Source organism: Rhinolophus sinicus, linkage group LG12 (genome assembly GCF_036562045.2).
Source record: "Rhinolophus sinicus isolate RSC01 linkage group LG12, ASM3656204v1, whole genome shotgun sequence".
Taxonomy (NCBI): domain Eukaryota; kingdom Metazoa; phylum Chordata; class Mammalia; order Chiroptera; family Rhinolophidae; genus Rhinolophus; species Rhinolophus sinicus.
Window position 1 is genome coordinate 12437890 of NC_133761.1, and position 24278 is coordinate 12462167.

The 24278-nt window shown below is 45.6% G+C and overlaps 1 protein-coding gene across 5 annotated transcripts; it reads left to right on the top strand.

The window, feature by feature from the left end:
• The first annotated feature begins 1679 nt into the window (after positions 1–1679).
• Positions 1680–23368, top strand: LG12H8orf76 (linkage group 12 C8orf76 homolog). Of its 5 annotated transcripts, XR_012490693.1 has the most exons (8): positions 1680–1873; positions 2811–2906; positions 3648–3791; positions 7439–7896; positions 11766–11898; positions 18168–18277; positions 20882–20983; positions 23111–23368. XR_012490693.1 is itself a non-coding variant. In XM_074316475.1 (7 exons), exons 1-7 carry the CDS (start codon positions 1757–1759, stop codon positions 20928–20930), a joined length of 1107 nt encoding a protein of 368 aa, XP_074172576.1. In that variant the 5' UTR covers positions 1680–1756; the 3' UTR covers positions 20931–20998. The 5 variants fall into 5 exon arrangements, 4 of the variants coding, with proteins under 4 accessions (XP_074172576.1, XP_019574152.2, XP_019574037.2 ...); XM_074316475.1 differs by lacking the exon at positions 23111–23368 and having other exon boundaries at positions 20882–20998; XM_019718593.2 differs by lacking the exons at positions 18168–18277; positions 20882–20983; positions 23111–23368 and adding an exon at positions 13771–15876.
• The last annotated feature ends 910 nt before the right edge of the window (positions 23369–24278 follow it).

Genomic DNA, 24278 nt, shown 5'->3' on the forward strand with positions numbered 1-24278 from the left:
AGGTACCTAGTGCATAAATCCCCCCCAACTTCAGCAAAAACTAACTGAAAGTGTTCTTAGTGGTAAAATGGCTGGAAACCCCTGAGTTCATGAAGCCTGAGTTCAAAGGACAAACAACTCTTTTACCCCTATAGCTGCCCTTGCAGGGCTTCCCAACTATTTCAGCAGAATATCTAGCTCAGTTGTTGGGCCAGCAGGAGGCTAGACCTGGAGGGGTCACAGAACAGGAGAGGGTGGAAGTTCCAAAACCAGCCTTACAAAAAGAAAATGCTCTCCCTGCCTCACTTTGTTTTGCTCTTACTTTGCACCTGGAACAGGAATTTTGAATGAACATGTATTACTCACTGACAGGCACTTTACACACATTGTTTTAATCAATGCCCATTTCACAAATTGGGTCACACAGCTAGTGAATAACTGAACCAGGATCACGGATCCAGACAAATCTGGTGCTTGAGGACCTTCAACACTATACTGTATTTACTTTTCTGTTCAGACAGGGCATATTAGGATTCGGGCATCTATCTCTACCTTCTTTAGACTCCATTATTTTGGGGTGGTGATATGGATACCTTTTCTTCTATTTTTCTATAATTTCTAAATTTTTCTTAATAACTTCTATTTTCTTAATAATTTCTATAATTTCTAAATTTTTCTTAATAACTCTGATGGGAAAACAGTTGTTTTTTTTTTAATGGCCCTTCTCTGGATACACTCAGTAGCTAATGCCTGGAGGCTGTCCTGGTAGAGGAATATTATTCCACCAGGACTGTTGGACGTATGGTATGATACCTGATTTGGGGAGTCACCAGCAAAGAGATGAATTTTGAAACCTTGGGGAGTGGATTAGTTTCCCCTAGAGTGAGTGTGTAGAGTAGAAAATTGTGTTGAAGAAAGAAACCTGGGAGACAAATGGGGGAAGAGGAACTGGTGAGAGTGAGGACCAATAGGAGGAAAACCAGAGAAAACTTCCATGTCTATTAAGTGCTGTGTAACACGGCCCAGTAATACTGTGCAATACTGGCCGGTGTTTTGTCAACGGTCTCTGTTTTCTAGTCTTAAGGAACATCCTGAAAGTATGCGAATGCTAGTAAATAGTAGTCTTAGAGTTCTGGGATTTGGTGTTTTCTCCAGGCAGAATTAGTGCTCCCCGATGGAGCTCCCAAAGAAAATCTCTAAGTTCTCTGTTTTATAAATGAGTGAATTACTCTGGTCCTTCTTATTGGTGGTATCTCTTCTCTGGTGACATGGAGAATACTGACTTTTGTTTCCCTGCTCTTAGACACGTAAGCAAGTGACTTAATCTCTCTAAACCATAATATCTTAATCTGCAAAATGAGAATCACTGTGCCTTTCATAAGGAAAGGGCATAAAGTGCAAAAAAAAAAAAAGTGCTTAACACAATGTCAGGAATGTTGTTAGTGGTGAAAAAATGGTACCTACCGGTTTTAAACAGCTGCCCTGGGGCCAGTGCTTTCTGACGCGTGCATGTAAGGATTGCTCTGTAGATCTCCTGAAAGGGAGAAGTCAAACTCTGTCCCCGAGTTCGGTCAGTTTGTGAGTCAGATAAAAATCCCAGCTCAACGACTCCCAACCTGCAGCCGGCCAACTCTCGGTTTAGTCCCCCCAGCATGGGACTACAAGTCCCAGCATGCCGCGCTCTGGGCCTTGGCGGCCCCGCCTCTTCCGCGTCGGCTCGCGTGTGGGTGCCGCTGTAGACACCGCCTCCTCGCTCTGCTCCCACCTTGGGCGCGCGATGGAGACTGATTGCTGGCTGTTGGGCGGAGAGTTCGAGGATTCCGTGTTCGAAGAGAGGCCGGAGCGGCGGACCGGACCGCCTGTTTCCTACCGCGCCAAGCGCTGCGAGCCGCAGGTAAGAAGGCGGGGCCTCTCGGCCTCGCCCCGGCCCCTGGGCCTCGTCCTTCGCGGGTACCTGCACGAGCGCCCGTCTCCTCCCCGGTCGCCCCTGTTCCCATCTGACCTCCCCGTTATCCCTTCCCCCAGGAGGAACGGGCGTCTCCGGAGCCCCACCTGGGTGGGCTCGGCCCACTCTGCTCCCGAGAGCGCGAGGAATCCCCTGAGCTGTCGGCAGCTGACTTGCACCTGGCGTTTGGCAGGTTGCGCTATGGCTCTCTGGCCTTACCTATGCCCCTGCTCTAAAATCGGCAGTAATTCCCATGTACCTTCACTGATTCTGCAGTCAGTGCCCCCAGAAATCCTCCTTTCAGCCTAATTACTCATTATCTCCTCTTTGCTTAGATTCTACTTTTTGCTTTTACAACATTTTCGTAAGAGTACTATAATGATCATTCTTCCCTATGTCCTTTACTTACAGAGGTGTCAATCCCTATTCCATCCACCGTAAAATTTCTCTACAAGAAAGCATCTGTCAGTCTAAAGAACCACTGGGAACTGTGGTAGTTAAATGTAGGTTCTCAGGTACCACAACCCCATATTGAAAATGCTATGCATGAAACAACCCATATGTGTTTTTGTGCTTTTTCATTAGGTTGGTGCAAAAGTAATTGCAGTTTTTGCCATTTTTCTTTTTTAACCTTTTAAACTGCAATTACTTTTGCACCAACCTAATAGTTGAGAGGTATCATATTATTGATATGTTTATTCATTGCGACAATTTTTATAAAAACTGGACCATCATTTAAATTTGTCACGCATCGATGTTTTCCTCTGAGTGCCATCCTAAAGAAGTATGTCTTTTTTGAGATTTAATCAATTATATATGGGATATTGCTTCTAAGTACGAGGTGGAAGAGCACAGCTTCTCTCTCTGCTATCTTCACAATTTCTAGTGGTTTTATGAAGAGGTGGGGAGCAATGATGATGGTGAAGCTCTAACAATCAAGAAATTCAAAGGGGACCTGGCCTACAGACGGCAGGAGTATCAGGTAGACTTCAGCGTATGTAAGATTGCGTTGCTTGACACGGGCTCCTATCAGTTACAGCATATTTAAATGACAGCCTACTAAGTTATGAGTGTGTTGTTCGTGAAGATGAGTTTAATCTTCTGATATGTGTTTGTAACTTTGAATCCCAAGTTTCTGTCCTTTTTTAAGAGGCTCTGTGTAATTTGTTTCACTCCTTGTAACTGCAATGTAGGGTCTTGTGGGATCCTTATAGGTCGGTGTCCACAGGCTCTGTATTTCCTCATTATGTGAGAGCCTCCAGCACAGACACCTCAAGGTGCCACAGGAGCAAAGCACCCCAAAATGTGTAAGAAAAAGGAGGAACTAAGAACTAGATACCGGCTTGCTTTACATATAGATCTCATTTCATCTCACCAAAGTCCTGTTGTTATTTTGCTGATGAAAAGATTATATAGCAAGTTAGTGGCAAAACCAGGATTCAAACCCTGGAACGTTTGGCTCCAGAATTTTCTTTCTGCTATGCTGCAATGTTTTCCATTGTAGTAGTGGTTATATTCTGCAGCCGTTTCTTCTGTGCATTTTAGAAAAATAGTACTGACTGAAATACTCAAGTCTTCCTTAGCTCATTGTAGGGTCGGTTATAACATCACCTTCTGCCTAGGAAAAAAATCATCCCTGTAACTGAATCCTTTTTTTCCTACTATGTTTTTCGCCTTTTCATCCTATATTTTCATTTTCTTCTATTTAACAAATAATTTCCAGAAAGCACTGCAGGAATATTCTAGTATCTCTGAAAAATTACCTCCTACGAATTTTGCCATGAAAAGGGACGTGGAGGAAGGGCAGGCCCGGTGCCTTGTTCATCTGGGAAGGCACGCAGAAGCACTGGCGATGGCTGCAAACTTGGTGAGTAGTTTCATTGCTTATTTTCATTTGTTTCCATAGGATGGTTGAATATTTTCTAAAAAAACAAAACAACGCAAAAAACAACAATTTGCCAGCAGCAAAATCTGTGGATTTGAATAAGCAGAAGAAAATTGCCAGTGGTGTCAGAACTTTATTAGGATGAACAGTTTGGAGCTTGAGACATAATCATATCCTTGTAATATTTGTTCCTGTGTTATGCTCAGAATTTTTCATTGCCTGAAAAATCTCATTTGCAACGGTTTTACTCTCGTTAGGAGTAAGTGCTAAGTGGAAGGATTATCAGTGATGTTTTCTTCTTTAGATTTTTTTTTTTCTTTTTTAGATTTTATTCTTTAAAATTTCTACAATGAACATATATTACTTTTGTAAACCGAAAAAAAAAAATTACAAAAAAAATGATGAAATACTGTAGTAAGCCAAGCTTTGATAGTCCTTTTTTTCTTAAATGGAATTTGCAGATTCTCTTTTAAGGGATAAATTAAAACAGTTCTTTGCAGTTCTAGATTCTGCTTTTTTTTGTTTTCAGATTAAGGCATCTGTGGTTTACTTTGGTTATTTGTGTAAGTTTTATATGAGGATTGGCCTTAAACTGACCAATCCTAGTTTATAGGTGACCAGTTTTCTTTCTCAGAGGGAATTAATGAGACACCAAGACCCTGACCTTGAACCCTATGGATCTAGTTGACCTGAGGTCAGCCAAAAATATGCCTGCAGTTGAGCTGTGCTTCCTCTCATTAACTAAGAGAAATCCCTACATTCGCTTGCTGAGGAGTTCATTTCACAGGACCCCAGCCTCTTGCAGTGAGAGGAAACCTTGGTGATCATTGTCTTCAGAACATGAGCTATAGCTGTGTTTTGTTCTTTCTTTTTCTCCTCTCTAACTGGGGGTTGATTCTTAAGCTGGAAGACAAGATTCCCTTATTAAGGAAGCGCATGGGCACGAACAGTGCACTTGGTGGGATTTAACAGTGTTCATTCTCAGTCTCCCTGGTCTGCAAACGAACCGCAGTGTCGGCCCTGTGGGTACCTTGTTCTAGACTTCAGTCACCCATCCTTTGTTACTGTTTGCTCCCCCATCACCTCTCTCTCCCTAGCATCTCTTGCACATCAGTCACTGTGGTGCTTTGTCCTCCCTGACTAGACTTGTGGCCGCTAGATGAGTGTCGGGCTGGATGAGCTCTGTGCTTCCTTCTGGCTTGTAAGTCTCCATTTCTGTGGCTCAGAGAGAGATGTGTTGCCAGTCAGCAAGGGCCAGGTCTCTGTAGCTCAGGGTGGTCACCAGGCAGGAGGAAGGCCAATCAGAAAACCTTCAGCTCCCGTCAGGACTTTGAGAACTAGTCTCCAAGTTCTGCGCACCCCATTGGGGAACCCTTTTGGGGAAGGAAAGGGGCTACTTAGGCCAGTGGGCCTCGCTCCTTCCTTTGGGTCTCTTCACGTCATCTCAGTGGATGCCACCTATTTGCACAGTTTGCTTATTTCCTGGACCCTGTGTTGTGTTTTATATTTGGTTTTAAATTTTTTTCCCTACTTGCAGATCTTTTGTTATTAGCTCTGGCCCGTTTCTGTTTTTCTGTGTCAGTAATTATTGTCCCCTCGTGTTCTGTAGGGAGACAGGTCAATATGCAGAATTGAACGAAAGAGACAACTAGTCCTGAAATGCCTCTCAGGATATGAGCATTTGATGCTCACAGCCTCTATTGAACTTTATTCACCTTTCTTCTTAATGATATTTGGATAAAATTTGTAATAAAACTTATTTCTTAAACAAATAATTTAAACACCTGATTGTGGCTGTGTGCTCATGGGATGAACTGTGCGAAGGAAACTGCTTTCTGACAGTAAATGTCTCTTTTTTTCATTTATGCACCCCGCAAACATTTATTTCAGTCCCCCCGTGTGCCCAGTTCTGGGTTCAGTGCTAAGGAGACAGATGGGCCATATCTTTACCCCGCACATACATCACTCATTAGTGTCTAGAGGGAGACTCCTAAGCCAGCCAACGTGCGTCCGCTCTTCTGAAGTCCCCTTTATCCTGTGACTCCTAGTATGACTGGGTGTAGTGGTGACTCATTTGCCTCATCTGTAGAATTCGGATGATAATAGACTCTGTCTTAAAGCATTGTCATGAGGACTAAATGAGTAAAGCACGTAGAATAGTGCCTGGCTCACGGTAAGCACTCCATAAATATTAGCAATAGTCGTCATCAGCACGTTACAGAAGGAGTTGCGACAGCCTGGAAAAATCACACAAACGCATTTAAGTGGAATTTACTTTCCAGTTATTTACTAGTTATGCTATCAAAACCCTTGCATCAAAATGATGGTTTGTATATAACAATGTCTCCCGCAGCACAGACTTGCTTTCTTAGTATGAAAACGTTTTTAGCATATAAAGCACTACAGACTGGTTATAAAAGAAAGGTCGCCTTTGTTATAGGTTATCTATACATGCTGCTTTCCTTAAAAATAAAAGACATGACGATGTATTACTCAACAGGTATTAACCTTACCTGTTATGGTCAAGGTACTATACTCCTGGTAGAATTTCAGCATTGAATAAAATCACTTTTGGCACTTACTGGTCTGTTGGGAAGGACAGAATACGAAATAATAGTCATAAAACCAGAGAAGTCCTGTCACTGGAAATGTACATTGTGGCCATGTAGGTTGTATGGGGCCTCACTTCCTTTTTTCACTCAATATACGACTGTTGAAAATCCTCCCCAGGCATTCACTCGCTGGTCTGCCAGTGTCTTTAGGCTGCATACTGGGTAGTTTTACTCGTATTTCTTACTGAGTGTAGTTCTCTCTGGCAGCTTGACCCAGGTACTAGGCCCGGTTTCCCTTACACGTAAAGTCAAGTGAGAGGTCATTTTAGTCTGCTGTCTGCTCCGCACAACCTTTACATTAGAAAAAGAAGGCTTGTTTTTCCTAACCCAGCAGGGCTTTTGCCATATGACAAGTTAGGCAAGAGGTGGTAGCTCTGCTTAAGGAGACTTGAAAAGGATTTTCTGATCAGAAGGAAACCACGTAAACCCCTCTGGCCAAAACTAACTGGCCTTGGTCACAGTGAGCAGGGAAAGCATTTGGATTCAATTACGATGCAGCATGAGACACTTAGAGCTTCAGGGGCTGTCCTGCTTCAGATGTCTAAGCCAAGGACAATTTGGAAATAGAGTTCATTTGAATCCTCAAGAAATTACCATGTGGAGTTTTAGAAAGCCTGGAATATTAAAATGGAACCATTAGCCCAGGGTATAAAAAGTTGGCTTGGGTCTCTCAGTTGTCTGGCTGAAGACAATAAAGATTATAATAAAAATTGGAAATCAACTGACATTTATGGTTTTGGTACTGCACTTTGTCCGGCCACTATCACGTGATGTTATTGTTTTGACATTAGGATGTTTGGGAATGACTGGTGCATATTTTGCTAGGTGGTATTTATTTCTCTAGGTTTATGGTTTCAAACTAATCTGTTGAAAAATATTTCGTTTACTCTGCCTGTGTAGCTGTTGAAAAATACTTTTGATTTTAAACATACACAACTTGGGTTTTTAGGAATCTCCATTTTTACATGGAAAACGTTCTGCAGTTTAAAGTTTTCGACCTTTTTGTTTTCTCCCTAGGAAAATAAAGCGACCAACACAGACCATTTAACCACTGTGCTCTGCCTCCAGCTTGCTATTTGTTCAAGTTTGCAGAACGTGGAGAGAACCATTGTCTGCCTGCAGAAACTGATTTCTTTGCATCCTTTTCATCCTTGGAACTGGGGCCAATTGGCAGAGGCTTACCTGAGTCTGGGGCCGGCTCTCTCAGCACCGTTTGCGTCATCTTACAAGCAGAACAGTTTCACCTTGAGTGACAAAAGTATCAGATCCTCCTTGCCACATTCAGGAAGAGGCTGCCTTTTGTGTTTCCCTGAAACGTTGCCTGAGAGCTCTGTGTTTTCTATGGAAGCAAGCAGCGGTAATAACCAGAAGAATGAGAAAGGCCCTGATAATATTCAGAACTCTGTGGCAGAAAAGAGAGAAGCATTATTGCTAGAGACTCAGATGAAAGCCTGTGCCTCTTTTATACGAACCAGGTAAACGGACAGTGCATTGAACAATATATGGTACTAAGCTCAGAGTAAAGGTTTTATTTTTCTAACTTGAAGTTTCAACAAGTTCTAGGCTAGACACTGGTACCTACGTGTTTCCCTAAAAATAAGACCGGGTCTTATATTTCCCTGAAAATAAGACTGGGTCTTATATTAATTTTTGCTCCAAAAGACACATTAGGGCGTATTTTCAGGGGATGTCTTATTTTTTCATGTACAACAATCTACATTTATTCAAATCCAGTCATGTCATCTTCTTCTGGAACATCGTCATAACATACTAAATGTGTCTGTCTGGCTGACGATCTTAACGGGGGCTTATTTTTGGGATAGGTCTTATTTTTGGGGAAACACGGTGTATGTTTTTGAGATTTTTCCTGTGGTCTAGATGGAATCCTTTGAACGTGTCCTTTTAATACGTAAGATTTAGAAACAAAACTATATTTGCTCAAGAATACAACCTGTATTATTACTCAAGATAAAAAATTAAAATTAGAAACCATTAAAATTAGGAAAAGAAAATTAAATGTATAAAACATTAACAAAGAGGGAAGAGATATTTTAGACAAGGAATTTTTCACTCATGTGTTCCCCAGAAATCTGAAGGAGAAAATCTGCTCTTGTATTTAAATCATTAATAATATGAATAAACAGTGTTTATTCTACAGAGAATTCCCATGGTTCAGGGAGTCCAGATACTTTGAATCTATAGTATATAAGGGAAAGGGGGAATACACTTGACCAATTCTGTAATTTATGAGAGAAACAGACTCTCTTAGGTCTCAAATGATACCCAAAACACAGAGTTGTTGTTTTCCTTTTTTAACTCAGGAGAATTCAAGAAACGCTGATTAGCAGTAAGGCTTCCTGAGAAAGATACCTATTTGGCAGCTTTTACACTATTCAGGTGTTTCTTTAGTGTTGCACGTGTCACTTTAATTCAGAAGTACATGGAGTGACTCCTATATGCCAGGCACTTGCTGGGTGCTGGGTCATAACGACCATTAAAACGCGGGCCTTTCCTTACACTGCTCACTGTATTGAAGAGAATCTCCGTGGAGCCAGTGACTGGCAGCGCGGGCCCGCAACTGTGTACTCTTGTGAGCAGATCTCCGTGAGGCCCAGCGGGCGTTGGCTGGTGGGTGTAGCAGGAAGAAGGAAGCCTTTACAGGGGGAACGATGCCTCTGCTGCATGTTCCGGGAACATCGGTTAGCTGCATAGATAAATGTGTACTAGATGCTTTGTGTGCATGATTTCATCTTAGTCCTCACTCTGGGCTGGATGCTGGGATCCTCCTATAGAGATGAGGAACTAATGGAGCGTCGTGCCCAGAGTGGCACACCCAGGTCTTTGACTCCAGAGCCTGTGGTCTTTCCAGGACATCTTGCTGACACCATGGAATAGTCCCCAGATGAGGAGAGCCATGCTAGATAAAGAAAGCACAGCCCAAGGGCCAAATGGCGGCCTAGCAGCATTGTCACATAGTGTGGTGGTGAGCGCAGCGCTGGTGTGGGGAGCTCGGCAGGTAGGCTGCAGACCACAGGGCCAGGGTGGCATGGTCACGTAGGAGGCAGGACTTTGGGGTCAGATCTGATTTTAAGGAACCTAATAAATTGTTGTCATTGACTAAAGAGTCTGGACTGCTCCACGTGCTAGCTGTCTGACGTTGCACAAATGACCTAAACTCTCTGACCTCCAGTTTCCTCATCTTGACAGAGGGAGAAATGGGGGGAAGTGCCTCCTTCGTGGGGTTGTGGGAATTACAGCACCTGAAGCCCTCACTGTAGCGCGCAGTGTGTGGTGAGCATTTGGTAAATGTCGTACTTGTTTATATTAGCACAGGACATGAACTGTCCTAAAGAGTTTGGTCCTCATGCTGAGACCGGAAGAGTATTTGAAGATTTTAAATGCTGAAATGCTGTGCCAGGAGCTGTGATCCCCAAGAGGGAGATCTGGTGGCCAGGAGGAGGTGTTGGCAGAAGGAGTTTGGAGCCAGGGACACCAGCGAAGGGGTTGTGGGGTCATCGTGGATGGTGACGGGGACCCGACCTGGGAAAGATAGTGCAGTGGTAATCAGGAAATGGGTGTCACTGCACGATGGATTAGACAGGACTTGGTGACCAGCCGAGTGTGGGAAGGACGGGGTGAGGAGGGAGAACAGACGGCACAGCCGGCTCTGCAAAGTGCCGTGGGTGGCTGGGTGGAGGTGGTGCCTTCCACTGAGAGGGCAGACACACGGGAGGAAGAATAGAGCAGATGTGGGGTGCACGTCACGAATGTGGGGTTAGTGTGCTGGGATTCAGGGGCCTGTAGGACATCCAGCTGGAGCTTTTCACTGGGAAATGCAAGCTGAGCTCAAAAGGAATCAGAGATGAAGGAGTTTGGGGAAAGAGTCCAGCAGTTAGATGGCCATGAGAAGTCGGGTAGGATCAATTCTGAGCAGAGGATTTGAAAGCTAGAAATGACCTGTGACCTTTGAGAAGGCATTTCAGTAGCACTGGGGCGACAGGCAGATTGCAGAAAGTCGAGGCATAAATGCACATGAAATAGAAGGAGCGAGTGTAAACTGTATTTCCAAGTCATTTCAGGAGGAAGGGGGAGACAGCAAGTACAGAAAAAGGATCACAAATGTAAATGCTTCCGGAAGCCAGGAACGTAATGTAAACAGTTAGAATGAAACGGTGAATGTGAACTGGGTCGAAGTCTTGTGTAAAACTCTGCAGTGACTTCCCATTGCACTTGCATAAATTCCACATTTCTGTCCGCGGCCTGTGAGGTCTTAATGTGATTTGACCCGACCTTTCCTTTTCTCCTCGTTTACTACAGCTTTTTTCTCCCTGGCTGTGTTCCTCCCACAGTGATCTTCATGATTTTCACACACTTCAAGCGAGTTCTTGTGTCAGGACCCTTCCCCCCTTGGCAAGCCCTCTTCCCGCAGATATTCTTGCGGCGGGGTCCTCATTGTTTAGATCTTGGCTTGAGCGGTGTCGCAGCAAAGGCTTCTGCCATGGCCCCGTCGCAGTACACGTTTTGTCCACCCTGTCCTGGATTTTTATTTTCATAGCACTCAGCACTACCTGAAATCATCTGCCTATTTGGACTCTGTCTCCTTCCATTCCGTGAAGTAGGAACCTGTCTGTTTTGCTCACCAGTGTGTCCCTATGCCTAGAGTCTTGCGTGGTACATTTCTCAGCGCGTGACATGAGTGGACAGGAGAGCTGAGTGCCCCTGGGTAGAGCAGAAGGGACCAGTGAGGCCTGAGGGAAACTGGAAAAATCTATACACTCAGTGTTTTAAAAACCAATGAAGGAGCCACGTGGGGAGGACAGGCCGGAGGAGGAAAGAGGACACCAGGTTGTGGTCACGATGGGGAAGTTAGTGGGGTGGTGGTCCTCGGAGGGTCCCCAAGATTTGGCCCTGCTTTGGGTCATTGAAGTGAGCCAGAGAATCTCCTGAGTCCTTGAGGTCAAGATGCTGTGGGTTCAGGGACAGGGAAAGGTCATAGGGCACTGATTTCAAAGGGACACATCCCAAGGATTCTGGAGGCGGAGCCTTTGACTGGGAGGTGTGTGCTTTTCACCCCACATCACTCATGTTTTCAGTCACTCACTTCCCTTGTACAGGAAGCCTTATTGAGGCCTTGCTCTCTGGAGATTTCTTTGAGAAGCTCTGGTCTATGAATTTTAGAAAAGACGACTCGCGTATAAATGTGGGCCGTTTGTTCAGAGTGAGAAGCTTTAGGGACTCAGATGAGCCCGAGAGAGAACCTTCTGTTGAGCCTGGCAACGTGTGCACGCCTCCTCACTGCTGTCCTTCTGTGGGGCCTGCACATTGGGACTCTGCTGTTTTTCAGGCTTTTGCTTCAGCTCACCCAGTCTCAGCAAACATCGTTTGCTTTGGAGAGGAACTTAAGGACTCAGCAGGAAATTGAAGATAAAATGAAGGCGTTCAGCTTCAAAGAAGACACTTTGCTGTTCATAGCCGAGGTGAGTATATCCCCTAGGGTTTATGTGAAACGAGGCGTCGTAGATCTTTTTCCTGGCTCCGATACCATTTTTTTAAAAAATGATCAAATCTCATCCACTGAAGGGTTTCTGTCTCCCTCCTTTACGTGCCTTTTGATGACTTCAGCCCCCAAAGTGGCCTCCTCCTCATCTTTCTCCTGCAGCCGCGCTGGAAGGCAGGGTTCCGTGTCATTGACGCGTCGGGGCTTGTGAGCAGCTGCCTGCTTGAACATCAGAAGTGCCCAGTAATTGTTTTTTTTTTTTCAGTGCTGAATAAATGGGTGAAAGAAGGTTGGCATTTGTGCAGCACTCTTGTCTATTTTCCTTCCGTTCTTCCTTGTAACGGCCTGTGGGACAGGTAGCACTGGGAGTGATTTGAAGTGTCAGAGCTGCGCTGGGACCCATCCAGCTCCAAGTCCGTTTTCTGTCCGCTCCACCCTGCTACCGCTTGGATGGTTGCAGAGAAATGCTAATGTTACATTTTTTAAAACTTTATTAGCTTTTTAAGAAATAGGCTGTTGAAATGTCTTAAGATGGCACTAGTTTTTCACACTAGTTCCTTCTAGTGTATATTATGTTGGTGCCAACGTAATTGCAGGTTAAAAATAATTGCCGAAACCGCAATTACGTTGGCACCAACCTAATAATAATTGAAACGTGACAGCTCAGGGACTTTTCCCATGAGAATACCTCTCTCTATTCATATCCGCCCTAACGCCACTAAGAAATACTTGCTGCATTTCTGTGATTGCCAGGCTGCTTCCTTCCTTCCCAAGCTAAGCTCCCATTTTGACTCCTTTTCTCTCTCCCTGTCTATTCTCACACTCGCCTGTCTATTCTCTTTGAGTCTTCTCGGCCTTCCCCCGTCTATGGGTTCTTTCCCTTGACGTACGCAGATACCACACGTCTCCTAAGTTTACCGTAGCCTTTCCTCAGTCTGTTTTCCTTCGTCTTTCTCTAACATTGTAGCTACTGACCACTCACTTTTGCTTCCTGCTTCCCTTTACGGCTGAGAGGTTACACCAGTCCGGTTTTCTCCTCTGTTGCTTAATATACCTCTGCCTCTTGGGACGCCACTGGTTTCCTCTGTGTCCTAAGTAATGACGTTCTCTGACGTTTCACGTAGGTTCTCCGTTCCCTCTACCTTTCTCCCGCAGAAATCATAACCACACTCAGAGTTTCAGTTGTCACCTCTGGGCTGGTTACCCTCCAATCTGTATCTAGTCCAATCTCTGGAATACTTGTTTCACATCGCAGATTAATTACCTACTGGGTGATTAATAGGACATGATTATTGATTATTTTACTGTCACTTCACATACAGAATGTTTAAAATGGACCCAGTCATCAAAACCCTTTGCAGCCTTTCTTCCGTCCACGCCCAGCAGAGTGGAGTACCTTCCCCAGACTTGGCCGTCAGTGACTATTTGTAGAGAGAAGTTGGAGAGAACCTCTTGGTTCTGGACTTATTTTGTTTCCATTGATCCCGTCTGTCATTCTTCTATCGAGACCTGGAACCTCACTATGCGTGGGCCTCTTTTTCTTTAGTCTCACCTCTAGCCAAACACCAAGCCCACCCTTCCTTCAGGGTCCACCTTGTCACCTCGTGTGTAACTCACTGTGACCTCCCGGCTTGTCTGTCCTTGCTTCCTTCCCTCAGATCTGTCTTGAATGTTGCTGCTGGGTTCAGACATGGCCTTGACCGTGTTACCTGCTTGCTTAAAACCTGAAATATGTCACCATCAGCTCAGAAGTGAAGTCTAGGTGAAAGGCCTTGATAACGATGTCCTTCCAGAGGGTAACCCCAAGCTCACGACTGCGTAATTCCTTACACAAGTCCTTTGCTTTCCCTAGACTGGTCTGCCCGTGTCTAACAAACTCGTCGTGGGTTTTCCCATCTCCACCTGCTTACTATTCCCATCCTCAAAGACCCAGCTGAAGTTCCACATCCTCTAGGAAGCCTTTCCTGAATATCCTGGTCGGTGGCAATTTCTCCCTCATCTGAGCTCAGAGTGATTGCTTAAATACATGGGTCTTTGGGCCCTGAAAGAAAGTACAAGAATATGTCATCTTTTCCACTAGCTTATAAGTTCCTTATAAGTAAGACATCCTTACAAGATGTCTTAAAACATCTTCACGCTCCTCACCCTGCCCAGCACATCTCTCGACTGATTTGAACAATGCATGTGAAATACCAATGGAGCTTTTAAAAAAGACAAGTGTCTGGGCCCTCGTTGGGATTATGATGCACATTTCATTTTGTCCTCTGTTAATTTTATTGGACATTGTGACGTGAGCATGACCCTTATCCTTAAATATTCTTCGATTGCATACTTTTTCTTTTGTCTCTTTATAGTTGTTTTATTTGAATATGGAGCCATATAAGGTCCATACGCTGTATTGAGTTCTTTCGTCTCTTACGTCTCTTCTATTCTGTCACAGTTCCCCTCCCCCTCTTTCTTTGTGATAAAAAAATATAGCCTAAAATGTACCATCTTGACCATTGTTTAGTGTACAGTTCAGTGGCATTAATTATACTTACAATGTTGTACAACCATCACCATTATCTATTTCCGAAGTTTTTTCCTCACATCAAACAGAAACTCTGTAACCATTAAATAATCCCCTCCACCCCCCAACCCCAGGTAACCTCTAATCTACTTTCTGTGTCTGTGAATTTGCCTGTCTCCATATCTCAAATAGTGGACTCATGATAGCATTTGTCCTTTTAGTTCACTTAACGTTATGTTTTTAAGGTTCATCCGTTTTGTGGCATGTGTCAGAACTTCATTCTTTTTTGTGGCTGAATACTATTCTGTTGTATTTACCTGTATACTATATACACACCACGTTTTGCTTATCCATTCATCTGTTGATGGACACTGGCATTGTTTCCACCTTTTGGCTCTTGTGAATAAGGCTGCTGTGAACACTGGCATACGAATATGTATTTGAGTTCCGTTCTTTTGGGTGCGTGCCTGGAAATGGAATTGCTGGGTCACATGGTAGTTCTTTGTTTACCTTTTTGAGGAACTATCAAACTGTACATTTCATTTTATACTTTGTGTTTTTTTTTTTCCTAACCTAACACTGTGTTATGATCGTAACCCTATATCCTTCAATATTCATTTGAGTCCATATCTTTTAATGGCTGGGTAGTAGTCCAGTTATAGCTTCTGATGAGCTATCATTTATTTACTTAAGTCCTCTATATTGAACATTTAACAAATATAGTACCTATTTTAATAAGTCTTTGCAAAAAAGTAAAGGTATGTATTTCTCCCTTTTAAACTAGATTACTAGAAATAGAATCACTGGGTTAAAGTATATTAGCATTTTAAAGACTTGAAGCAGATTTCCAAGTTGTCATTCAGAAAGGTTGGTTAATTTACATATTTTTCAGCAGTGTCTGAGAATCCTGATTTTCCTTCTCTAATCCTAGATATTAGGTTGAACCATATGAAATTGTTGATATTCAATCATTTTGACCTATAAAAACAATTTTATATTGATCAACTAAATATTACTTTTTGAAATCTGCAGTTTGGTTGGTAGAAATAGCTATTTTTAGTATTAATGTTTATTTATTTGATTACTATTAAGATAAACAATTTTTTCATATATTTATTGGTCATTTATATTTTGTGAAATACCTAATCGTGCTTTTTCTTCATTATTCTATTTGTATGATTCTGTTTTTCTTATTAATTTTGAAGAGCACTCTATCTCAAGCTTACTAACCTTTTATATGTTACAGTATTTTCTGAAGTTTATGATATTTTTTGGTATTATAGAAATTTTACATTTTTATATCGCCAAATGTTTTGCAGATTTTTTGACACCTGTGAATGGTGTACCTGCCGATCCCTGTTTTGTAATGTTGCATTGTTTGAGTATTACTGTTTTTCAGTTCTCTTTTTTTATATTAAAAAAAAAAGACGCTTGGTGTTGTAGTCCAGATTTTAATACACTACATTTTATTGAGTCTAAGACATCATCAATTGTAGACACATCATTATTTGATGTGACTCTAAAAGAAAAATAAGATACTATTTATAGTATGACAGCCTGTGGTTTTAAGATACACCTTGATTTCAGAGATGTTAAAATATGAAAAATTTTATCTTATAATTGATAAAAAACACTAAGCTTTAATAAATGTTGACAGTTGCCTGGTTAAGCTACTCATCTCATTGGCTCTTGCCTCAAACAGTATATAGTCTTTGAAGATTTAAAGCCAATGGAAACGTTTCTTGAAGGGCTTCTTCTAATCCATTATAATTTGAGTTTTCATGAACATATTGGCTCTCAGAGTTTGCAGGAAACTTGGATCATCTGGTCCAGATCCCAGTGACTTGAATTCCTTCTACAGCATCCCTGTCAAACGGTCTATGAAGTGTCTTGGGGCTTAATTTGAGTTCACTGTCCTTACCAAAGGTGGGCTGATCACCTGGTGGGTTCAGGTGCCAGCTTTTCCTGCAACTTAACTTTGGGGGTGTTTTATCAAAGAGAAACTAGCGCAGAATCCGGGCCTGATCTGACCAGTAGGGAGCAGTATTGGGCCCTGAGAGGCCAAGCACATTTCTAAAGGCTGCCTTTGGCTTCTTTGGAGAATTTCTAAGAGGAAGAATCTGTGCACACCTCCCCACCCTCGGAGCAGTTCTGTCCTGCCCAAACTCTGCTTTTCAGTCGTTTTACCAGTAGGGAGAACCACTCACAGTGGTTCTTGCCAACAGAAGATGCTCTTTGATAGGAGAAGGTCGATTTGGCTCTCCCTGTAGGCTGAATAGAACAGCTGCCACATTAGCACTTCAGTCATCTGGTGGTCACTCAGGGAAGGATGAGACTAGAAATACAGTCTGCTTTCCCATGTGGGCCTTGGATCGCTACTGCTCAGCCCAACGTCTTTTCAGTATGTCGGAACTGTCAGGCTTGTCCCCTGGCTGCTAACGTATTTCTGTTTTTGGATAAAATCCTTTATAAGTGACGAAGGTCATATTCTTGCATCCTGTGTCTGCTGCCCCTTTTATTGGGTCAGGGTTTTTCCCCCTCTGACTGCAGGTTATGGGAGAAGATATTGCTCCAGAAAAAATAAAAGACGAGGCTCACACCGAGGTGAAGAGCGTCGGCTGTGCACCCCTGACCTCCTTGGTGATGGCGTCTTTGAAAGAATTTGAAGACAGGTGGTTCGGAAAGATCAAAGACCACTTCTGTTCCTTTGAAAACCAGTTGCACACAGAGATACACATCTTGGCTTAGTAGTCCTTTTAAAAACAAACAAAACATCTTGCCCTGTATTACTTGTCTTGTTTACTTCAGAGAGAATCCACTACTAATCATGTACTACGGTGAATTAAAAATGATTATGTTTGATAAAAATGGCTTATCTCCCAGGTTATTTCTACTGTGTTCACTGTCTTGATGTTTTTGTTCTTTTTAGATTTTTGCCGTTCACTTATCTTAGGCCTCCTACCCCTTTTAGAAGATCGCTGTTGGGAAAGGACATTAAAGAGCCTTTTAGATTTTATAGTCTTTTAAAAAACAGTTACTGTATTATAACCAACAGCATAAGTAGCCACACTGTTTAGGTAAATTCGCCAGGAATGACCAAGAATGTTGCAATGTAATGGTAACCATTTCTCAGAAGGGCGTGCCGAGGTCCGAAGGTGCTGAGATTTTACCATACCTGTCGGCAAGCACGTTAGCCTGCCAGTTCCATGAATGCTGCAGGCGACTGTGATTCGTGGCCCAGCAAGTGTGTCAGCTTCAGCATATTTGCATCAGTTCCTTGTACCTCCAAGTCCCAAGGGAGTGATGCATGTGGGCCCAAACTAATAAGGGCACATGCAGTGGGGTGCGTGACAGGAGGGGGACCCTGGGCTTAGGAACTCCAGTCTTTCGTAGCGGGAGGTAAACAAGCTCAATCTGTGTGCCAGAGGACGCTGTCTCTTTTTTTAAGGCTGTTTGCCATGCAGAGCTCATTGAAAGAATAGTCTGAAACGGAGGGCGGTTCACAAGGGGTACAGAAACACGAGACCCATAGAGCACTGTCTCTCAGGGTGAGTGTTCTGTCCTTTCAGCCACACCAATGATAATCACACCCTTAACATCACCTTCACACACAAAGGGCCATTTCCTTACTCAAATTATCTGGGATGGAAGAGCTCCCTTAGGAGAAATGGAATTTAACCATAAACCGCACACTTCCATCAAATGGTGTCCCACACAGCTTTGCATTTTGTTTTTCTTAGGAGACGGAAGAGAATTCCAGCGCTGGGCCAAAAGGTGACATCATCAGGATTTCCCTTCCACCTCACCTGCTCATTCACCCTTTCCCAGGCCCCTTCCAAGGCAGACAAAGGTCTGATTTTGTTTATATTTTGACTCCGCTGTTAGTATGAGTGCGTGGTAGCATGACTAGCAAGTGTAAGTTTAGTCATTTGTCTCTAATGTGAGACACGTCTATGACTAACAGACGTGTCAATTTCGAGGAACCATTAAAAGTCATGGAAACCCCTCCGCAGGTCCCCGCTGCCCTCCCTCCATTCATTGAGTCATTACCAGGCACTTAGTGAGCTCCTGTTCTGTGACAAGCATTGCACAGTTGCCATGGAGACAGGTTATCCTGGAGGTTATGGTCTAAGCTTCCATGGCCCTCAAAGGAGAGCCCCCACTGAAATGTGGCTTCACCATCGAGCCTGTGTCTCCCTAGGGCTTCATGTTTCCCTGCTCCCCACCTTTACATTTCACCTTTAGGCTTTCCCAGCTTTAGGCGACTCGGTCTGGCCCCTCTCCCCTGCCCCAGCATAGGGCTCACCCATAGTCAGCTCTCAGGTGTCGACTTAGCTTCCCAGAAGTCTCGATCCCCAAGTTGTGGTCGGTTTCCCGCCCTGTGCTTCTTCACTATTTCACCCCCTTGTTGGTCTGCAGTACTCTGTAATCGCCTGTTTGTTTTCCATGACAGACTTTAAGCTTGGTAAAATCAGGGACGAGGACTGTCTTGCTCACATTTGTATCTGCAAGGCGGAATACCTGCCGTCTCATTAAATGTTGGTTGAAAAGAATCGCTGAATGAATTGGCCAGCATCTTTGTTTGCACATGAGGCTGATACCCGAAGATCTATCAGTACCGAGGCAGTCTGCACACCCTGCCTGTTTCTGTTTCTGTAGCTAAAACCCTTTCCTCCTGTTCGTCTAGGTCTAGAAATGCCCTCTTTCTCCTCTAGCCTCACTTGGTTTCCCCTTTCCATCCTAGCCCCATCTAACTTTGCCCGGGCTTCTAGCTTTCAGCCCTCTGGCTTTCCTCCCAGACCCACTGCCTGAACTGCCTGAGCGGTCAGTCTTCATGAAGCTGCTCGTACCCTTGTGCCGTCCCACCTTGCTGTCCTGGCAGCGGCCTGTCTGTGCAGGTGAGAACCGAGCCTCCTGCAGTGATAGCAGCCTCGGCAGTAATGGGTAGGAAAGAGCACCAAGGAAGACTGGGCATCCCTGGGTTTCATCACACCGAGTCTTGGTCACTCCAGCAGAGAGAGTGCAGGGAATTAACTGAGCAAGATTCTTAAAGAAAAATCTCAGGCCAGCCACTCAGCCACCCCACCCTCCTGTCAATGAGTGAATCACTCAGGTGATGAATGTGACCGACAGAGCGGACTGTCTGCAATCCAGGTGGGTGGACTGGGACCCAAGGACAAGTCGTGCCTCTTGTGACCAAAAGACTTGTCTTCAATGCTTTCTCAGCAGTGGGGGTTGGGTCTATGCCTGGTATTTGAGCTGGTGAGAGTCTTTCGTCCTTTACACTCCTACACCCCTGCAATCTTCATACTGTAGCCAACGGGGTCTTATAAAAATCAAAGACCGTTCTCAGCCCTTCAGTGATTTCCCAAATCCCTCATGCGCCCTGAGAGGGCCTGCGCAGTCCAGCCCAGGCCCCCGCCTCCCCAGCCCCCTCTGCGCTCCTCTCATGTGCTTGGGTTCCTCACGCTTTCTGCCACCTGAGCCCTTTACCCATCCAGTTCCCTCACTTGGCACATCCTTCCCTACAATCTTCCAGCCCTGCCTTAAATGTCCCCTTCCTGAGGACCTTAGGTCAAAGGTCACTCTGACAAGATGGTCCTGATCCCAGGCTGTAAGTGTTGTCATCGTGCCTGTGCTTCAGTTTTTCCCCAGAACGCTTGCTGGAATCACAATTGAGTATTCATGGTGGGAGGCCTCCTTGCTAGAGCGTAGGCTCTCGGACTGTCTCTGGTTTGCCCCTTTATGGCTGGGCTCACCTTGCTGACTGTGCCGTGATGTCTGCCCATTGCTGCCTTCCTGGAGCCCCGGGCCATGGCAGAGGCCACCTGAAGGCTGGTGAGCTGGCTGGTGAGCTGGCAGCTCCTGGCTCGTCCCTACTGAGCCCCACTGCCAGCGCCAAAGGTGACCCTGCCTGCCTGAGTGATACCACATCTCCACAAAGATATGCTTCATTTTAGAAAAACCTTGGGTAACAATCTCTGTGAAACAAATCCAAGGCCACCGTTTGCAAAAAAGATTGTTCTAAATAGCAGCTTTCTTGTGCTTTTGAAATTTCATCTGTAAAGGGAATTTACACACTACATTCCAAGGTCTTAATCATAAAGACCAACAAACAAGCCAACACACACCAGAGAGGATGAGACAAAAGTATGCAATCTCTGATTCCCAAGGTGCGACCATGCGTGCTCCCTTCCCCCTACCTGGCCCTGTCCCCTTGCTAACCCGGCCTGGGGTAGTGCTGTGAGCCCCGCTGAGCTCCGCTGCCCAGCCAGAGCTGAACTGAATGCCCCCGATGGTCCTCATGAGGTGGGGCCCAGGCCTGGTTCCTCTCGTCTTCCTAGTAGAACTGTGTCCACTGGGAGACTTCGCTACAGCAGTCAGGAGAAATGCAGGACACACATTTCTCTCCTTGGGGCTCAGCCTTCTTTATCCTTTTCTCCCTCCTCCACAGAGAGGCTTTGTCACCTAAAGCTTCAGCGTTGTGTCTGCTCAGCCCTTGAGCTAACGACCACCTGGCCCCCCATCCCTTGGAACTTCCCTGTCATCCACACAGGTACGTACTTGGCAGCCATGTGTGTACTCAGGAACCCTAACTGATTGGAGAGAGGAAGGAGGGTTTACCTGACCTAAGCTGGGCCAATCAGAATCTCCCCTAGAGACGGAGAAAGGAAAGATTCTTCTCCTGTGTCTGAAACTTGGTCAAAACCCCGGGGTGGCTGTGTGCTGCCAAGTGGACTGAGGAGCAGACAGAACGGCTAGGTCTTCAGAGAAAGAGAGAAAATGAAAGAGATGCCCAGAAAGGGATGAGGGACAGGTCTCTGCTTTGCTGCTTCCCGATTGCAGGCCCTTCCTGTTCTCTAGGCCCAGCCACACTCTTGCCTGCGGCCTCCATAAGATGCCTGGAACGTGTAGGCAAATAATGGCCCCACAAAGACGTCCACATCCTAATCCCCAGGACCTACGGATAAGGGATATTTTGTACTGATCTCAGCCTATCAATAATCCGTGTAGTGGCTGGACCCGCCCTTGTGGTTCTTACTATGATCGCAGGCTGACTTTGAGCAGTAACCATCAGGAAACTGTTGCCAGAAGAGACATCCAAATCTGTAGAGAATTTTTATGAGTTTATTTGAACCAAAACTGACGACAATTGCCCGGAAGCAAGATCTCAAACACTCAGCAGAGTGGCAATTTGCAGTTTCTTTTATGCATTTGGAATTAAGGATGGAATTTAAGGAAGATTCCATGAAGGTGGGAGAAAACAAGGCAGGGGTTGATTTGCAAGAATATGTGCTTGCTTAAGGGTGGTTACCTTCGGGGATATTACTTCTGGCATCTCAAAGGTGCGTTAACCCAGATGCACAAGAACAATGGACAGGGCTGGCTTCAAAGCCCTTTACTAAAGAAGTTATAGACCTGGCGCGTGACTATCCACCTGACCTGCCCAGTTAGGAATTTGTGATTTATTACAGCACCCCATTTTCATCCACAAAACTTGGAAAAGATACAGGTTTATTACTTACAAGACCTGGAAGTTACACAGCACACTTGCAGCCACACTACTTTTATTGGGGTTGAGGGTGGAGGCCTAGGGTTTGGTCGGCTCACTCTTTATTGGTGAATTGAAAACACAAGTACTGGAATTTAATACATGGGAAGGGGGGGGGAAGCAAGTAGCTCAAATGGTCAGTTATTGAAATCAACCAAGGGGTCTCAGTGGTGTTGCCATATAAGCTGAGAGCTAGGGGCACAACTCTTCCCACCAACCCTGGCAGTCCAGCCCCTAGCACATGGTGGGGAGGGGGCGGGGGGAAACTGGTGATCAAATACATGAATTCAGGCCCCTGGAGTGGAAGCCACAGTGGGCCTCCCAGGACTTGGGATAGAACAGTTCAGCTGGGAAACGAGGACCTGGGCGTGTCTTCACTCTGTGCTCACAGGGCGGGTTCCCAGGACAGCACGGCAGGTCTGCCTCTCAGCACCAGGCTGTACTGCCCAGGCCTGTGAGGAGAGCACACGTGTGGATGTTTGGAAGAAAGGTCAGGAAGCAGCCCTGGGGCCCTTCCACTAGAGGACCGCCATTCCCAAAGAGCAGCCCCTGGGCAAGCCATTGACTGCTGGCAGGAACACAGTCTCAATCAAGAAATGCCATCTCCGGAGGCCTAGCTGAGGTGACTCGGTGGTCTGCTGTCCTGCAACAGGGCAGACAGCTGGGGGTTGGTTCTTTACTAGTGACCATTTCAGTGGGAAGGTCTAGAAATCTGTTCTCAAAGCCCAGCCCACCAGCCTAGAAGGTGTCTTTGTGTGAATTTGCCTGACGTGGTGAGTGGGCAGTGGCGGGAGCACAGCTACAGGCTGGGTTCCAGCCTCCCCTTGCCCTCGGCCCTGTGTCCCCCTTGCGCGCTCTGGCCACCTCCTGTGGGCCTCTGTCTGCTCAGCATGGCTCATCCTGTGGACACCGTCCCTCGCCACACCCTACAGAGGACAGAGCATGGAGTAGTATCTTGGGAAGCAACAGGTCTGTCTCAGTCAAAATACTGTGAACTCCAAGGAAAAGGAGATTGTGTTTCTGCTTGTTCACGTGCGTCTGTAATATTTACGTTCTCTAATAACAGTTTTTCTGACACGCTCTTCAGGAGGAAGCTGAGAAAGTCAGTGACAGTTTCTTTGTGTCCAACAGCTTCTTGGACCAAGTCCAGACAGTGAAGCATTTAAAGATGCGTCTCTGCCACTCCTGTGACAGCCAGCAGAGCAACCAGAATGGAGGCGGGGAGACCAGGTAGGTGAGGGCAGGACAGAGCCGCCATAAAGGTCGCCAGGGGTGTCTGAATGTTTGTCCCTGCTGTGGGAGCAAAGCATCTCAGCCACTCAGCATGGAGTGTGCACGGCCACCTCCAAGGGACCCCTTGGCCTTTGGGGAGTGAAGATGGGGAGACGCATCGCTGCCTAGTGAGGACCAAATGAATCAGCCCTACAGACAGTTTCTAGGAGAGAGGCTTGGGGGCAGGGTTGATCATTAGCAATCAATACCTCCCGCTGGTCCTGCCTGATAACCCTGCAGGGGGGTAACGTGAGCTCTAATCCCGGGTGTGGGGAGTGTGTTTGGCCATAAGTGAAACCCCCTTTCCATGCACCCCCTAACATGAGTATCACACGGTTTCTTTCATTCTGTTCTTCATGGCAATTGTTCTCGCGGGTGTCGCCGTCAGCTGGCTTTGGAGTCCTCCAGGAAAGGCTGACTCTAGGTCTCAGCCTGGCACATGGTGGGGGCCTCACTGCTGTTGTTGAGTTTCCCATCGTAGTAGAGACTCTGTGTGTTTCAGGATGGCCCCCAGGGAGCCCACCTGCGTGGCAGGTGCACATGTGACTCTAGCCCAAGCTGAACTAAAGATGGGTTGGGAGGATTGCAAACTTGGATAAGGACGTGCTTTGGCCTTCAGCCACCCCCGCAGCAGGTGTGTAAAACCTTCCTGGTGGAAATGGTGTCTTGGGACGAGAGCCCAAGGCTGGGGGCCCTTGGAAATCCGGTCCCACAAGGGAATGGCCCAGCCTTGTGTCAGTGGGTTGTATCAGTCAGAGGCCGGATCGTGATGCAGTAAGAAACAGCCCCAATCTCAGTGGCTTAAACAACAAAGGTTTATTTCTTGCTCATACTAGTTGTTCTCTGCAGGTCGGTGGGGTGGGAGTAGGCAGTCCCGCTCACCAGAGTCTCTTAGGAACCCAGACTCCTGGAGTTGTGGTTCACCTGGAGTTGTGGCTCCCACGAGGCCAATTGCACCTGGCTCTTACAGCCCCTGCCTGGAAATGATCCTGAGCTCTTCCTCTCACCTTCCATTGGCCATAGCAAA

What these genes read in the sequence shown, in the direction of transcription:
- LG12H8orf76 (XM_019718478.2), top strand. Translation starts at nt 1,757, where the DNA reads ATGGAGACTGATTGCTGGCTGTTGGGCGGAGAGTTCGAGGATTCCGTG. An exon ending in CCAAGCGCTGCGAGCCGCAG is followed by an intron (nt 1,874 to 2,810) that starts GTAAGAAGGCGG and finishes CACAATTTCTAG; the next exon opens with TGGTTTTATGAAGAGGTGGG. An exon ending in TGGCGATGGCTGCAAACTTG is followed by an intron (nt 3,792 to 7,438) that starts GTGAGTAGTTTC and finishes TTTTCTCCCTAG; the next exon opens with GAAAATAAAGCGACCAACAC.